This window comes from Psittacula echo, assembly GCF_963264785.1.
Source record: "Psittacula echo genome assembly, chromosome: 1".
Lineage (NCBI taxonomy): Eukaryota > Metazoa > Chordata > Aves > Psittaciformes > Psittacidae > Psittacula > Psittacula echo.
In genome coordinates, this window is record NC_137735.1 from 14268786 (window position 1) to 14285945 (window position 17160).

At 42.5% G+C, this 17160-nt stretch overlaps 1 protein-coding gene across 2 annotated transcripts in view; it reads right to left on the minus strand.

The window, feature by feature from the left end:
* The window catches only part of SLC2A9 (solute carrier family 2 member 9), a gene marked incomplete at both ends in the record, with an annotated part of 99492 nt that extends 87943 nt beyond the window's left edge, over nucleotides 1-11549 (minus strand). The window contains 2 exons of one of the 2 annotated variants that reach the window (XM_080639298.1): nucleotides 5732-5830; nucleotides 11487-11549. In XM_080639298.1, the coding sequence (XP_080495424.1) occupies nucleotides 5732-5830; nucleotides 11487-11549 (162 nt within the window). Of the gene's footprint in view, nucleotides 1-5731; nucleotides 5831-9471; nucleotides 9553-11486 lie in introns of those variants that run through there. The other variant, XM_080639297.1, reaches the window with a different exon arrangement.
* Nucleotides 11550-17160: the final 5611 nt, after the last annotated feature.

The following is a 17160-nucleotide window of genomic DNA, read 5'->3' on the forward strand; positions in this document are numbered from 1 at the left end:
AAATCATACCCCTCACGCGGGACAAGGTACTGCACATCAGCTGAGCTCCCCTCACTGCTCACTTACACACTCTTAACCTCAGCCAGGTGACATATCGCATTCTAGTGCAACAGACTTTTGGACAAGCCAAGGAAAACTGTACTGCCTACCATTTGCCATGACTTTAAAAGAGGCAGAACGTGCAAAAAATTCTTAAAACCTACCTACTGTTAGTCAAAGATCATGAATAATCACACTAAAAGTAAAGAGTCTTACTGCTTTACCATGGATCTGTATGTAATGCCACAAACTTGGAACTAAAGAGGAAAAGGATGGCAGGCAAGGCAGGCTTCAGCAGCAAGCAGAGGAAAAATGTCTTGAAGTTAGTGAATTGACAGAAATGCAAAGGTAATGAAAAGGAAAAGAGTTACAACCAATTCCTGCAAGGTGATGCCCAGACAGCAACATGACTGGTGTTGGGAGAAGAGTTTGGCTTGCCTCACAGAACACAGCACCAAAACCCCTATGCTGATAGGTTTAGGGAGCAGGCGGAAGTTCACATGTAACTTAGAAAGTCCCTTGAAAATTTCTAAAGATGCTTTAAAAGTTATTGAATTAGTAATCCTTTCGGCAAAACCCTGCACTGTGCTCACCATGAAAGAGCATTTATCATCTCTGTTTTGTATTTCCATCCCAGAATGCAGAGAGAATCATAGAATCATGGAATAGTTAGGGTTGGAAAGGACCTTAAGGTCTCAGATTTGCTCAAAACTAAGTGCTTTTCACTTGTCTATTTTTGACAAAGGGCCAGTATTGCGGAAGTGAGTGATTCTACAAATTCTTCAGCACAACACTAGGACAAAAAGAGGGAGTGAATTCAAAACCATTAGCTTGAATGGATTGTGGAAGAAGAGAGGCTGTTTCCACTTTGCATTGTATTTATGACACTCCCACATCTGGCAGCCACACAAAAATCGAGGACCTACTAAGCCAAGCAATGAAAGATGAGCTTTTTCTACTAAAGAGTTTACAGCCAAGACAAATAACTGCTAGAGGAAGAAGGCAAGAGCTGACAGCGGTTGGTTTGATAGCCTACAGTATCAGTCAAAAAGAGCTAGTTGCATGGCACCATTAAAATTAGGAATCCCAAATCATTTTTCTAAGTAGGTTATATCCTCTCTTCAAGTTTACATAAGCTGCTTTTTGAACAAAGTTCAGGTTGCTAAACAAGGTAAGCAATTTATTTTCAGTAATGAAAGATGTATCAAACATGAAATCAGACTGATATGAATCTATCTGCCAGACAAGCTGGCACTCTTCAGAACTTAAAACCTAAGACCTATCTTGTAGCTCTTTAGGTATCAAGACCTACCCTTTTCACCCATGGCAGCTTAATTTCCTTAACAGCCCTCCACATGGGTCCTTCCACCGTATCTTTAGAAAGTCCAAGTGCCTCTTGAATCCCTGGAGAACTCTGACATATGTCTGAGTCGCAGTTTTCTTCTGCAAAGGCCATTCCAGCTCTTCCCCGGATTCTCATTTTTCTACTACAGTTTCTGCTGGTTTGTCAGGTACAAATTATTAATTCTTGGCATACATATTCCAAATTTTACCTCTAAAAACTAAACTTTTCTTAAAGACACAGTAACCCTCTCAGTCTCTCTGTTACCGAGGCTATCTAAAAATAAGCTGAACTATGATATGAAGCCTATATTTTGAGTTATTGTTCTGTCTTGAACAGATGTTAAGCTATTTTGGCAACCTGACACAAAATTAGCACTAATTTGATTCCAGTAATTATTACCACTAATTTATCTCCAATATATCCCCTATAAAGAAGGTTCCAGTGTGGGACCTGCCCAAACTTTTCCAGTTCAAAACATAAATTCAGGTTTCTTGTCCTATCCTTGTCTTTTCTGAACAGCCTTTTTTAGCTTCCTCCTACCAGCCTTATATCACAAAGCCTTTTGTCTGGACATTTTTTGTGCCTTCTCAAAGTACCCAAACTCCAGGGCCAGCTCACTTTTTTAGCCTTCAATGTCCCAAAGTTTATATTCTTTTTTCTGCCCTCCTGACATGTGGAAAACTGCAGGTTTTTGAAGAATGCCTTTTAACAGCTTCCCTTCCCTGATATTTAATTACAGCAAATTTTATTCATTTTTCTAACAGGTAAGGATGCCATAGCTCCAGTATAACATGTATCACCTGCAGAGACATCTCCTATTTACTTCCTCTTTAGTCAAGCCTTTTCATATTTATGCTCCTTCCATTTTGAAATCAAGCAAAGCTCTGAGGTCACTGTGGTGTCTGATGCTCTGGGAAGGATGCAGTTGCAGGTGGACACTACTGCAGAAGGGCGCACCACCCTTGTGTAACACTCTCACCCATCTATGTTACTACTCCTCAACAAGATCTGTAGTACCACAAAGTGTAATCTTGGCACTTTTCCCCAGTTTCTTCTCAGGTCTCCTCCAGCATCTCACAGGTAGTACTAAATTATCCTGGGGTAGGACTCAGCAGCATCAGCCTAACACCATGTTTTCCTTGTTCAAATGAGGAATTTCAGACTTCAGGTATTCCAGCCTTGGACACGCAGACTATTCAATGTGAGGACTTTATTCAGTTTGAAACACCACTTCTCCACATGCAAAGTACCTAAAAAAGGTGGAGGTAGGACATGCCACTTACTGTATTCCTTCTATCAAGTTTCTAGTGGGTGTCTTATGCCCTGAATTAAAAGGAGGACAGTGATATTTCTCCCATCCTATCTTATATGTTTCTATATGAACAGACAGAAAAACCCACAATTCAGAACAAAAAGTCAATTTGGTGCATGATCCATTTAGAATAAGCTCACAATAAACTGCCAAATTAATCTGCCATTATATCAAGTAATACGTCTTATCTCTTCCACACCAATATATAGGTTATATTTAGATTTGGGTAACTTCTTGTTTGTTTGTACTTCATTTCTGACAAAAATTTTAGTCCCTATCCAAAACTGTGGATGATTTTCTGGCAAAGAACGGCTATGTGCCCAGATCAGCAGGTGCCTACGTGAAGGTCGACATGAACTAAGGAACAACAAAAGATGAAGGAGGATGGGAGCGAGGCACTGGGAGTGAGAATCCCAGCAAGATAAGAAGGAGCTGGAATTTACTGAGTTGTTAAATTGAGGACTGTTGGAAAACTTTGAAGGTCAGGTTCTCACACCTGTGCTTAACCAATTATATGTTAGTTGTTAAGGGCCTCACAGATATGTATCCAATCACAATGTGCCAAGTTAGTGAAAACAACTTTAAGAAATAGTATATAAAGAGTTAGTTTTCTAGAATAAATGGCTTTGTCTGATCACATTGATCTCCGACTGAGTCCTTTCCGCGACACAAAACCTACAAGGAAAGGAGCTGACTGATATCAATATCACATATTCTCCTGCCTCAGTTCATTTAAGTAGTAGTGGTATGGTGGGAAATATGAGGGGAATATAAAGGATATACATATAAAAGGGATGTATTTTAAATATAATGGAAATATTTTCCTTGTCTTACCCTTAGTTACAAAGGTCACTCACACACAATGACAGCTATGGTACTGGCTGACACAGCAGGCCACACATATTTGCAATAGCCTCTCTTTCCCTGTATCAGCTCTTAAAAGAATGCAGAGCTGCAGCTGCCCACAGGAAGTGGGCAAGCACTGTGTGGCAGTAAGTAGCAGAGATTTCACTTCCTGCACAGAGCACAAAGCACATCTTTTTTCTTCAGAGCTTGGCCACAATCAGTCCATGAAACGAGTTGTAGAAATTCAGCTCAGAAAAAGACAGCTTCAACTTGTATACAATTAAAGCATTTGTCTTCCTATTGCCAAATGCTTTCATATGTTTTTAATAAACTCTGGTAACTCTTTGAACAGGCCCATGGAGGCTTCTAATTCTGGGTTTCTTGCGTGGGCAAGTGCTGTGTGCAGGGGGAAGCACACCTGCAATGGGCCACTGCTCTTTCTCACAGAAAAGTAAGTGACTGAGTGGAAAGCAATCTGTGCTCTGAGTACGGACAGTTTATTCCCCCCTTAAAATAAGAAAGAAGTTGGACTGACTCCACCTTACGAGATGACCTCTCACTGATGAGAGCTCCAGTGTTTCCCTGCAGTCTGATGAGGTGGCACAACTTGCAGCACCAAAAGGTACTGTACACAAGAATTTACTAACACTTTTTCAATGCTTCAGTCTTAAATGAAATCCCCACTCCAGCTTATTCATCATGCTGATGTGTTCAGCTGCAGGATCCTGGAAACATCCTATGCTTTTGTCAACAGTCATTATCAAGCATTTTTTCAATACGTCTTAAAGCACCATACAGTCCTACAGTAAAGTTGGAAGACTTCAGACATCAAAAGGAATTGTACTGAATTGGGCAGAAGATACCCAACAGTCTGCAGCAAGATGCTCATGCATCCTGACAGTGTTCAAGGCCAGGCTGGAGAGAGCTTTGAGCAACCTGGTCTAGTGGAAAGTGTCCCTGCCCATGGCACTGGGTTGGAACTAGATGATCTTTAATAGCCCTTCCAAACTAAACCATTCTATGATACTAGGATTCTGTGTTTATCTTCTGGTGGCTGCAAGGTGAAGTGATGCCTAGACATGTCACACTAGAATAAATATTCCATTAGTTCAACCCTGTGTTATCAGTACAAAAAGTACCAGGAACTTCAAGAAAATTCCAAGAAGTTATGAAGAGGACAATTAAAACTGCCTACAGGGTGAGATTCTTCCCAGTGCTTTGGGTCATAAGTTTACCAAATAAAATACCCACATGAAGCAAACTAAATAAATCTTCTTTCATTATTTGCATAAATATTGCATCCATTTTTAATGTGACCAACCTGTTCAGGTGGAAACCTAACCATACATTTTAAGAAGAGGTTTCCATAAAAGAAGGAGCTTAACTTTGGATAGGAACTATTTTGAATGGGATTTCTACAGTTAGTTTCCCAAATTTACTAGCTACTTTTTCAAAACGGCATTGCTTGCACCCCCACTGAACTGCTTACTGACATGCTTGGCTGAATTAAGAGCATCTCTAGACAGCCAGTGTAAAAACAAAATGTTCCCATCTTTATTTGTGATAACCGGTATTTAAATGAACACCCCCCCCCCCAAATTTTGTACGCTGATTTCATAGTACTCTCTTCATCAAATCTATTCCATATGTTGCAGCAAATGAGTGGTTAACACAGCAGTTTTGAATTCAGAATCAAATAAGGCATCACCACAAAATGCAGACAAAGAGGCCCATTTATTTAAGAGGAAGCCAGAAGCATTATTTATAATATCAGTACTGTAGAAATGAAATGCTGTGCAACCCTCCGGAGCTGAATGATGTGAAGTTGCTGAACATGTGCACAGAGCTACCAAATACTCACTAGTCAGAAAGAAATACTATTAAAAACACCTTATTCCTCAAAAGTGTGCAAGATTTAGGGTTAGTCTGGGCTTGGGAAGAATGAGAAACAAATCACATGAATCTGCTCACCTCAACAGCGGCATTTAGTTTCCTGTCAGCTACTGAACTTATGTGAAAACCTCATGGACAGCAGAAAGAAGCTTTCAGGCAAAGCACAGTTACTGTGTGAGATTCAACCTCTTCTGCTACATGAGGAGAGATGTAGAAGCAGGGCGCTGATGAACGCACACCAGCTGGGCACGGCTGCCCTCTGCTGATACTAAATTCCAGCTCTGTCAGTCACTTACCGCTGCAGGAGCGTTCACCACCGAGAGATTGTAACCGTAAAGAAAAGACGACCCAAAAGCACCAGTTAAAGAGGCTACAATAAGACTCACAGACCAATTCTGAAAAACAGAGAAAAGATGCAGCCACTGTTAGTACACTTTAAATCAACACTTTAAATCAACACACCTCAGGTTTTAGACGCTCCTTACACTACAACCTGAAATACTTCCCCTTGCTGCAATTGGACGATCAGCAGATATTAAGTGACAGCATCTCAGTTAACATTTACCGAGGTGTAAGCAAACATTTGAACTTCTTTCAGCCTCACAGAGTTTTGCTGCAAGCATTCGTCAGCCCTCACACCAAAAAAGAAAATGCTGGAAAATATTCTCAGTAAAGAAAACTGCTGGAAACACACTATTAACACAGCAAAGCAAGGAGTAGCGTATATTTGATGCAACAGGTAGACCACCTACCTGTGGGTAGACCTGACTTAGCTGAAAACCTGTGAAATGGTGTGCCTTCCGCTCCCATGAGTATAGGGATCAGTGAAATTGTGACCAAAAAATTAAAACTTTGCCCACAAACTAGGTTTTGTAACCCAAATGCAAGTTTCCAACTGTAATTTGCTGCCACACACCTACACTCCCCAGCGAAGATGCCATTTGCTCTTTTTCCCCAGACATCTCTCCCCTCTCAGGTCTCCTCCCTCCATCCCTCTCATCCTGTTTTTAGCCAAGAATTCCTTGTTCCACATCAGCTGTTAAATGAAAGGTAGAATCAATTTGATCAATGCTTTGATTTGAGAGATTTTGAATGTAAGGGTCCTTTCCACCTTCTCCAGGATTAACTTTCTGCCACTCACTTCTCCTGCTGGATTACAAAGCGTGGCAGAAGTGATCACTGCCATTCCCAAGAGATGTTAAAGTTTGTGTTACGGTGGCTGGTTGATTGTAAATGTCATTTTGTAGATTAGGGAAGACAAATCACCTTTCTTGACTTCTGAATACACTGAAGTAGATGGCTTTTAACATATTTGAATTAAAAACCAAATCAAACCAAACTGACTGCTAAGAATTCAGAATTTCAGACACAGCTCACTGACATTTTATGCCCAGCCTCATCACCCACTGAAGCCTCAATCCTTTTAAAAGGAGAAAGACTTGCTTAAGCAGGCCTACTAAACTCAGCTTTAGTTATATCACTTACAGCAGACAACAGGTTAATGAGTCAATACAACTTGTCAGCTGCACAAAGCTGTATGGCCACTTTGGAAGATCTGGAGCATGAAGTAGGTTAGTGTCACTAGCACACAGCACATGTACAGTGACAATGAACTGGAGCAAGCTCCGCCAGTCTCACAGAGACAGCTGGGTAAGTGAACACACAGTGGTTGTTAACATGTCCCACACTGTCACCAGAGATCTGTGAAGAAAGGATGAGATACCCGGGCGCCAGGGCAGCGACCGTAGCGTACATCCCAGCACATGCTGGGTCTGCCATGCACTGCAGCTGCTGCTCCTGAGGCCTCCAAATGTGCTCTGTGGGACAGCTGAGTGGTTTGAACTTCTCCACACCATGTGAGAACTTTTAAAGAGATTACACAGCTCATTAACCAGCCTGTTCCCAGTCAGGTTAGGAGGAAGTGTACACGAGGAAAAGCCTTGTGTAAGAAATCCCACTGACTTCATGCATAAGCCAAATACAACTTATTGTTATTAGCCAGCTTCTTAAAATGAACCTGACACACACACACACAGAGTTTCACACTGTTATTTTGGTGGCGAAAAGTAGAAATTTTAACATAAGGATTCATTTACTTCTGGAGATAACACTTCATATTAGGTATCCATTATTTCTCTACTATGAACAAGCATTCCCACACTTAGGAGAAATTGCTACCACGCCGAACCAAGGATGCTGAGGAGAATATTCCTGGAGGAGGAATGCTCCCAGAGGGTTCATAAGTGATAAGCAGAAGTTCGCAAGTGCTATGTGGTTGATGCAATATTGCTGAAGGGCTCTACTCCAGCTATGTTAGACCCATCAGAAAAATCCTGCAAAATTGTTTGGATCATATAGCCTGGTGTTTATTAAAAACTCCAGTGAATGCTTAAACCTTTCAGCGCAGGCACATTATACGCACATGAGGCTAAGTGAAAGATAATGCAGGACAAATCACTGAAGGGCTGCCAAATTAGAAACCTCACATCCATTTTATTTCCAAGTGTTGCAAATAGCCGGGTTTAGAACCTACTTCACTACCAAGAATTTTCCAAGTATACAGCCTGCTGCCTAAACCCTCGGACTTACTCAATTCAGAGTTTTACAGTTCTTGGAACACGAAATTCAACTTCTCCATGACCTGTCCCCTCATACACTATTTTAAATATTTGCTCAGATTTCAGCAGTGCCAGATGAAAGACGGAAGCACAATGAAGCAAGAATGACAAAAAGAAATCAAACTGTTGCTTAAGAAAAATATGAACCCTGTGGCAATGTTAACAAAAGGAAAAGGGTGGTGGTGGTGAAAAGCGTTTATGTGCTTTACAGTGGACCAGGAAACAAGAAGGCAACCACTCCTCCCTCATAGGTGTTCCTTAACTTCACCGCCACCCGTGTGCTCACACGTCTCTGCCGTCAGCACAAGGGCAGGTAGGTGTGACCGCCACCGCAGCGATCAGGGCTCAGTCAGGGGAGCTGCTTGTCAGTTCACAGCAGAGACCTCCAGATACCTGAGAACTGCTTATTTGTGAAAGCCCATAGTTTTGGTGTTACCACAGGTCCCAGGGCACAGTGCTCTGGAAGATGTTTTCCGCAGCTCCCGTCGTTGTTCAGCATGCAGTGTAACACTCGTGTAGCTACTAATTGCCCTTTTTTATTCTTTAGATGCGTGACAGGTTGCATTTCAGTTTTCAAAACACCGTTTAGAATACTGTACTTCAGCTAGCTAGTTATAACCCCCATCTCAGATTAAACACAACTGTCAGTGGTAAACATTGCACACGTACATAAGGAAGTTTTAACATTCTTAAACAGATATTGCTAAGACTTTCTCTTGACATTGGGAAGCTGGATATTGAAGCACCTTACCCGGATCCCTTAGTTTTAGGGAAACACTCAGCACACAGGCAATTTCTAGCTCGGAAAGCGGCCGCTGGGCGCTGCTGGCAGGTGTGCCCAGGGACACGGTGGTGCCGAAGAAGGAAAACTCCGTCGTTTTCCCCAAGGGTCTGCCCTTGCCCCGAGGATCTGCAGCTGCGGGCGGTGGAGCCCCTGCGCCCGCTCCGCTCCCTCCTCCAGCCGCCTGCCCCGTCCGGGCACGCTAGCCCCGGCGCTGCCCTCCGCCCGTCCTCTGGGTCCCTGCTCGGCCGCCGCGGTATTTTTAGCTCTGCCCGCCGCCGGCCTCCCCTGCACCGGCACCAACAACTTTCCGTGCGGGGAAGGGCTCGGCGGCGCCGCCGTGCAACCTGAGCTCTGCCCCGCTCTCCCGAGAGCAGCGGCGAGTGACTCCGGCTCCCACGGCCACCGTGCACCAGCCTGGCTCTTCCTTCCTCCCCACCAACGCTTCGAAAGGAGAGAAACCCTCCCCAACACGGTTGATCGTCCCCAGTGCGCGGGCAACGCAAGGCCGAGTTCCCCGCCCTCGCCGCCAGGCTCGCTCCCGCCCCGCTGCCCGCTCCGCCGGTTGCCCTCGGCTTATACAGCCGCGCTCCTTCCCGAAACAAAGGGAGGCTCCGCGCCGCTCCGCGCTACTTACGCTCCTGCTTGCGCGGCGGAGGCCAACCCCCTCTCCCCGCACCACCAGCGTGTCCGCCTCGGGCCCCGCCGCACGCTCCATGCCGCCGCCGCCGCCGCACGTGCGCAACGGCCGCGCATCTCCGCGGGGCGCAGCGGGGGCGCGGCCGCGGGAGGGGCGCGCGTTGCGCTCCGGCCGCGCCGCGGCCGGGGAGCACGGCCCGGGTGTGCAGCGCCGGCCGCGGGAGTACACGGCTAAAGGAGGGGAGCGGGACATAGCCAGGGTTGCGGGCAGGGAGAGGGGATGAAGGAGCGCGGGCTCATTTATCTGCGGGCTCGCACATAACTTAAGCAAATGTGCGTGCCCAGTGCCGTGCGCGCGGTTTCCCGGCAGGCCCCTTCCCTCAGTAGGGATTTACACAGCAGCGCAGGTTGGGCAGGGAAATGGCACGGCTAGGTGGTCCCTCACAGCCCCTCCGAGGGGCCCAGGAGCTGGGGAGCCGTGCCGCCTGGAAACCGGGGTTGCCCTGCTGTAAGAAGACTCCGGAGTCGGGAAGGGAAGAGTTTTCTCGTGTTGCTGGGGCTTCAAAGTGAAGATATCACAAAACTTGTAGCTAATTAAGACGTTATCCACAAGCCGTAGGGATGTTTCCACAGCCTTGGGAGGTTTGGATCTGGGTCTTCGCACTACTGCTGTGCAACAGGTGGAGATTAGGCATGCTACCTCGGGAAGGTAAAAGCTCTCAGCTACTGGTTTTGAAGGTGCCTGTTTGCAAACATGGGGATTTTGATCTGCTAAGATTTAAACTACACCTCCTAGTTGGCAAGGGATGAGTATTAAGTGCATCTGGGAACTATTCCCAGATGGCTGCTGTTAATATTGGTGTAATTCTGTGCTGTTTCCATTTCTGACATGCTACATACCTCTCACAAATAGCTCAGAGCTCTCAAAGACACAGAGAATATAATGCTGTAAAGCACTGCAGGCTTGAAAGCAGTTAATGATGAAGCAACTTTGAAGAGTCATTGGCAAAGATCAGACCGAGTGGTGTTTAAATAGAAAGCCAGATGCTATTCATTAACATGTAAAATTGTCATATATATTAAGAAACATCAGCATACATAGATGATCTGTACATCATTTGTAATGTCTTTGAATGGTCGTAAGCAGTAAAAGAGTCAAGTTAGGATAATCAAGCCTTTAAAATCCACAGAGTGTTTTGAGATGAATCAGATACCTCTGTTTTATTTAAGTTTCATTTCATATAGCTGAAACAATTTAGTTCATACTCAAATACAAATAATATGGCTGGTGTGACTAATATGTGCATAATTTCTCACTTTAATGCACTCACATGTTTTGACCTTTTACAATTGCTGTTAGTAAGTTACAGAAACTAAACACGTGCTACTCTTTGTACCACTCAAATTTGCATCCTGTCAGCTTCTCCTTGCTCAAATCTCCATGTTCCTATGGAAAGAAGCATTATTTTGCTCTTCTCTAACGTGTCAGAGCAGAAGGGGAAAGATGGGGAAAATACACAGCTTTACGTGTTCTTGTATGAGAAATGTGTCAGAGACTAAATCAAAGCTTTTTTTTTTTTTTTTTTTTTCCACAGAATACATCCTCCCAAGATTTCTTTCTGAAGGCACAGAAACTCTCTTCCAAAATATTACCACTGTCTTCAGTGACACAATCCCTCCCCAAAACCAGAGGTTTTAACCTATCCTAAAGTCAAGGAATCCCACAATATTTTACCTAAACGCTTTTGAACTAGCCCCTAAACCTGGCTAGTTCAAAACCAGATGTGTATAAAGAATAACACAGGAAGAACTGAGAGTCCTGTGGTACAGTCTCACAGTAAGCCCGACAGCATTCCAGGCACCAAAGGCAAAAAGGGAACAGCAGCATTCCTGTGTTTAGGACACTGGCCTATGCCTGCAAGTATTTATATAGGTTCCAAATAGTTACTTTCTGCCTCCACTCCCCAGATAACAAAGAAATGTGTTGACAGAAGATTTGGGGAATTCACTCACCAGTTTTTTCTTCACCACGTTATTTTCTTTCGTGTCACCATTGCTTTGCTGTTTGTTCTCCATTCTGTTACCTTGTTAGGGAATAGCTGAGGAAAGAAAGAGGGAAAGTTGTGGTATTGTTCAGCTGAGGCAGGTGGGGGTTTTAATAAAATCATAAATCTGACCCAGGAAGGATTTGAAAAAGAAGTCTAGATACTCCTTTCAAAAGTCAGATCCTTATTCAAGAAGGTGCAACAGCACCCAACTGAATGTGGTTAAAAGCAACTGAAATATACATGCTCATGATGCTAAAGCAGCCTGCTCAGAGAGCAGCACATGTACAGTAGTTGCTAATACAAACAACTAAAGCAGGAAGGGAAAAAAGCAACGGTATCAGGTCCTTCAGTGGACACACTGTCTCAATTAGAATCAGAGCAGCAGAACAGCTGCAACTACAAAAGAAGTTCAGATAATCAGGTGGAACTACATTGCTATGGGTTGCAGCCAGGACCCACAAATTTGGATTAAGTTGTGGTGTGATTCTAATGATTATTAGACCTTATATTAGCTGAGGCATTGCCTGAGGACATTTGCAAAGGAGGGGTCCATTTGTTTACTGCTCTATCAAGAAAATTCTTGCCAGAACAACACTGTATGTGCTTTAATAATGTTAAAGAATGTTTTAATCACCATTTAGTAATAAAGTAAACTGATTTCTGGGATTTCAGAGAGGATGCATTATCTGTTATTTACACTGTGCTTCACTGTATGATCTTGGGCTGTCTGTCCGTCTGTTCTTTTCTTTTGGAATATGGATTACTGGGTTCTTCTATCTCAACATCTTGAGATGACAGCACATTTTAAGATCTTTGCTTACTTGGTCACTATGCAATGACAGATGCAGTCTTGAATGCAAGTTGTCTTGTAGACAAGAGTCTAGAAGATATTAAAATATGATACATGGGCTGTAACAGTCAATTCAGTGAAACAGCACATTGGAGTGGAAATTGTGTTGAGGCCATCACAAAGGTTTTCTAAGAAGAAATTCTATCTGATAGAAGTATGCCACTGGCAATACTGGGGCCATTGTGTCAGACAGTTTAAAGAAATTAGGCTGGGCTTTTCAGCAAGAGAAGCTGGAGATGTGGCAGCATCTTGTAAGCACTAAAGCCAGAAAAACTACTTTCTTCCCTCTCTACTTCTCAGTGCAGTCAATACTAAAAACTTGCAAAACTCCTTGCCCTCTGCTGCAAAGGGCTTTAGTCAATTCCTGCTAAACTACTATTCGAAAAGAACTTCCAAAGCAAAGGTATTTCACTTTATAGGAGAGATGCTAACCTCATCATCAATCAGTTCACTTGTCCCGTACCACATTTAACAAGCACACCAAAAATACTGTCAGACTTGCTCACTGCTATACTGTATTTCATATATAGATAATGTAAGAAATTAAACTAATGAAGACAGAGTATGAAAAAAGCATTCTCAGACTGTAATTTAAGATGAAGAATATATGAAATATAGCACTGAAACAGCACAGGCTCAGTCAGAAACAAACTGTTATCATCTAAAGAGACATAACTCAACCTCACAGCTAAGCCGTTATCAAAGATAACTGGTGTCTGCCTCCGCTCATTGCATTCATTTTTTTATATGGCTGAATCTTTGTCTTGGACTTCGAGCCATCTTTAACACACTTTGAAGATATGTCTGTTGTGTCTGAGAAGTTTAATTGCTAGAAGTGCACCATCTGTGGAAGTGTTCAGACTGAATTATCCCTCATATGTTTTGGGTAATCCTCATTTTACAGCTCTTTGAAGATATCCACTTGACTGTAGAAAAAGGAATGTTACCATGTCCAGGACAGACATCCAAGGTGATGCAAAAATAAGAAATCTGGACCAGGGAGTGAGTAGAAATCACTGAAATCCTGCACAGATTCATCAAGGTTATTTTTGCAGTCATATCGACTTGTATACAGGGAAGAGAGACATGACTACAGCAAGCAGAAACCTGATCTTCGGATTGCAGTTTGACAAAATATAAAGAAGTGACGTTCCACTTACAGCAATGAAAGTCTGAGATTTGCACTGCTGCTGCTGGTGGCCATTCCTGAAAAGTTTCAACAGGTAGGGCAGGAAAGTGTATTCCTTCCTCCTGAAGTTCATATTGCTAGTACCAGGTAAGTTACTTAAGTTGTGGATCCAGAAATATTCATTTGCAATTCATTCTTTATCATGGAAGATTAGATCTGCCTGCTCCCTAGCTTATACAGTTAGTCAGGAGGTGGCCCACAACTCAGGAAAGGCTCATTTATTCCATTTCAGCATTACTATCGGAGCTACAGTTTGCTCACTGACATATCCAGTGGTTTATATAGCTGTGCACAGGTTGAGTTCATTAGTAGGACATGCAATACAACTGAATCCTACAATTTGTTAGCCTTGGCAAGGATGGCTCAGCAGTTCACAGAGCAGAAGCCTCATGACTGGCACAGCAAACTGATTTGAGAGAAGTATGAATAAACCTACTATCATCTGGATTTGGTTCTGAACTTCCATTGAACATTCAGCATTCATTAACTGACTGTAAATCAGGAAAAACAAAAGCTGTTAGAAATCTGTCATGACCACAAAAAACAAAAGAGTGAAGGAAGCAGTTTCAGATGAACTCAGTTTTAAATAGACACATTTATTGTGATATATTACAAAATCATCAAGGAGTTGACCATCTCAGAAAAACTGAGTTATAAGCCACAATTATTAAGAAAAAACTCAACCTAACAAGAGTATAAGACCTGAAATAGATCAATTATTGCTGTCATCCAGTCTGGGCATAAAGCATTGTTTTGGCCAGTAGCCAGTCAGGGCCTATTTGCTGTCTCATTCAGATGGACCTGGACTTACACCAAGCCACTGGTTTTTCACCCTAGGCACATCACACGCAAGCTTAAGGCAGTTTATTGGCAATAGAAAAGGTTCTGTTGATGCAAATTCCTCATGATGGGCATACATGGCTGTCATGTTTGTCTCACAAGTGCAAAATATTTTACCTCTGTAGAAAGATTATAGAATCATAGAATAGTTAGGGTTGGAAAGGACCTTAAGATTATTTAGTTCCAACCACCCTGCCATGGGCAGGGACACCTCATATTAACCATGCCACCCAAGGCTCTGGCCAACCTGGCCTTGAACACCACCAGGGATGGAGCATTCACGTCTTCCCTGGGCAACCCATTCCAGTGCCTCACCACCCTTAGAGTAAAAAACTTCTTCCTTATATCCAATCTAAATTTCCTCTGTTTAAGTTTGAATCCACTACCCCTTGCCCTATCACTACAGTTCCTAATGAAGAGTCCCTCTCCAACATCCTTATAGGTCCCCTTCAGATACTGGAAGGCTGCTATGAGATGCCCACGCAGCCTTCTCTTCTCCAGGCTGAACAGCCCCAACTTTCTCAGCCTATAATGTCTGTGTCAGCACTGCACTATGGACAGAGAAAACGTGGAAATCAAAAGAACAGCCTCCAGATGACAAAATTCACTTGTAATTATAAATCAGCAGCATCCCTCTCAGAGATGGAAAGGACTTTGGCCTCCTCAGAGCAAACCTTTCTCACGTGTAGCATAGAATAGTTTGGTTTCTTCTAAAAATGGGAAAGAGAAACACTAAGAGAGACAACACAGCAGTAGGGTGGGAATCACAAAGCTTTGGAAAACATGAAAACATGTAAAAATAACCCAGACAGATTCAGTAAGTCCTATTAGGCCACGGCAGACTGACATCTAATAAGATGTAATGTAACAGACTTAAGCTGAGGACTTCCCTCTGCTTAAAGCTAGATGCTTCTGTCACTGGTATATGGTGTGTACTTCAATGAATGCACTCCTCTCCCTTGTACTGTAAATCACTCATACATACTCACACAAAGAAAACCCACCATTGATTAATTTAAAGATTGATTAATTAGAGCATCCAATGTGAAGAGCATGTTTCAAATTTCTGTGTTCCCCAAATCAGGAACAATGTATTAGATACTGCTAAGTGACATAGCTATCTGGTTAAAATAATGGAACTCCATTAAGAAATGAAAGTATTATTTTATTCTTAAGTAGTTTTGTTAAGAGAGACCTATTCTGGTGCAAATGAGACCATACAAGACAATGCCTCTTGTACTGTTTATAGAAAATATCAAACAGTCCCAATATTAAAATACCATTGCTGGAGTCAGGTGTGTCATGTCTTTAATTTGGCACAGAACATTCCTATGCTACTGACCTATTTGGCAAGAGTTAATCTCAAATACTGTAGATACCCCAGCTTCCAGAAATACCTATTCTATTAACTCAGCAGTTGACATAGTGTTAAAAAAATGTGTATGCTTCTTTTGTCCTATATCTGTAGTATCAGTTCTAAAGTGTCTTTACAAGATGATGAATTATTGTATCTGGATTTCAATATTCCATGCAAGCCACAATCTGATCTCTCATACTGAGAAGGCAAAAGGTTGAATTTCTATTTAAGAATGAAGCACCTTTTTGGTTTGGGGGTTTTAATATAAATTGGAAGAAATGTAAAGCTCTTTTCCAAAGAAATCTATTAACCGGTAGAGGAAGACAGAGATTTCAGACTTAATGACTGCTGGTACAGAAGCTGAGTACCTGACTAGCAAAGGAAATTATTTATTTACGAGTTTCACAGAATTTGTTTATACCAAGATAAATTTATTCCACCCTCCCTGAGTTGAACCATTGAGAACATTGCCAGATTTGAGAAGCTGCTCCAAAGTATCAAGTCCAACTTCAAGTTGTTACTCACCACTTATCCAAAGTATTCTTCGCTCCCAGTGATTTCTGAAGTTCAGTGCAGTTCAGAGCAGCTGTCTTCAAGGCTGCTACAGCAGGCTTCTTCTCTGAAACAGAGACAGTTATATCACTGAACTAAGTTCAAAGCCAGCTTTAACTCTTTTATACTTTTTCAGAAGGAATAAATAATTAACAGTAAAAGCAAAGATAGCATGACGCTTCAGCTGGAATTCATGCAATAAGTCTTTCCTAACCAATAGAAAACAAACTGCCTTGTATGGCTGCTATACTATACAGAAGGTCTTTGTTTCAGCCAGCACAATATGTGAAAAAGCTTTGCTTCCCACATTTGAATCACTAGACATTTGAAATGCAAGTGCCTAAGGCTAGGACTCACATTTATATACTTTTACCCCATTATTAGTGACCAGGTGGAGGAACACCCACAGCATTCCATGTGCTGTAAACAGCTTAGTGATTGTGTGGTATTCAGATATGGCCATGAACCTAACACATCTGCATACTTTTTCTCTAAACCAAACCCCACTATTCTGTTGGAATGTATAAATTTTCACACTTATGAAAGTAAGCATCCTTCTGTTGACTCCATCAGAAGAGAGATGGGATGCAGAGGAATAAGGCAACTGAACAATAGTTCTACTCATTTAAAAGGAAAACATACAAGCAAGCCTGGAAGACATCAAGGATGTTGTCATTGACTTGTCAGTAGTCACCACTTGGCAAGAGTTTGAAAGGCTGGGACAAAATACACTGTACAGCAGGAAAACCCACAATAGTTCATAAAAAGATTTACCTTGTCTGCTCTTGTGGCTTTGTGCCATAGAGAGGAACTCCTATCAGTGTTAGTTTAAATACTAAACAGAACATGGC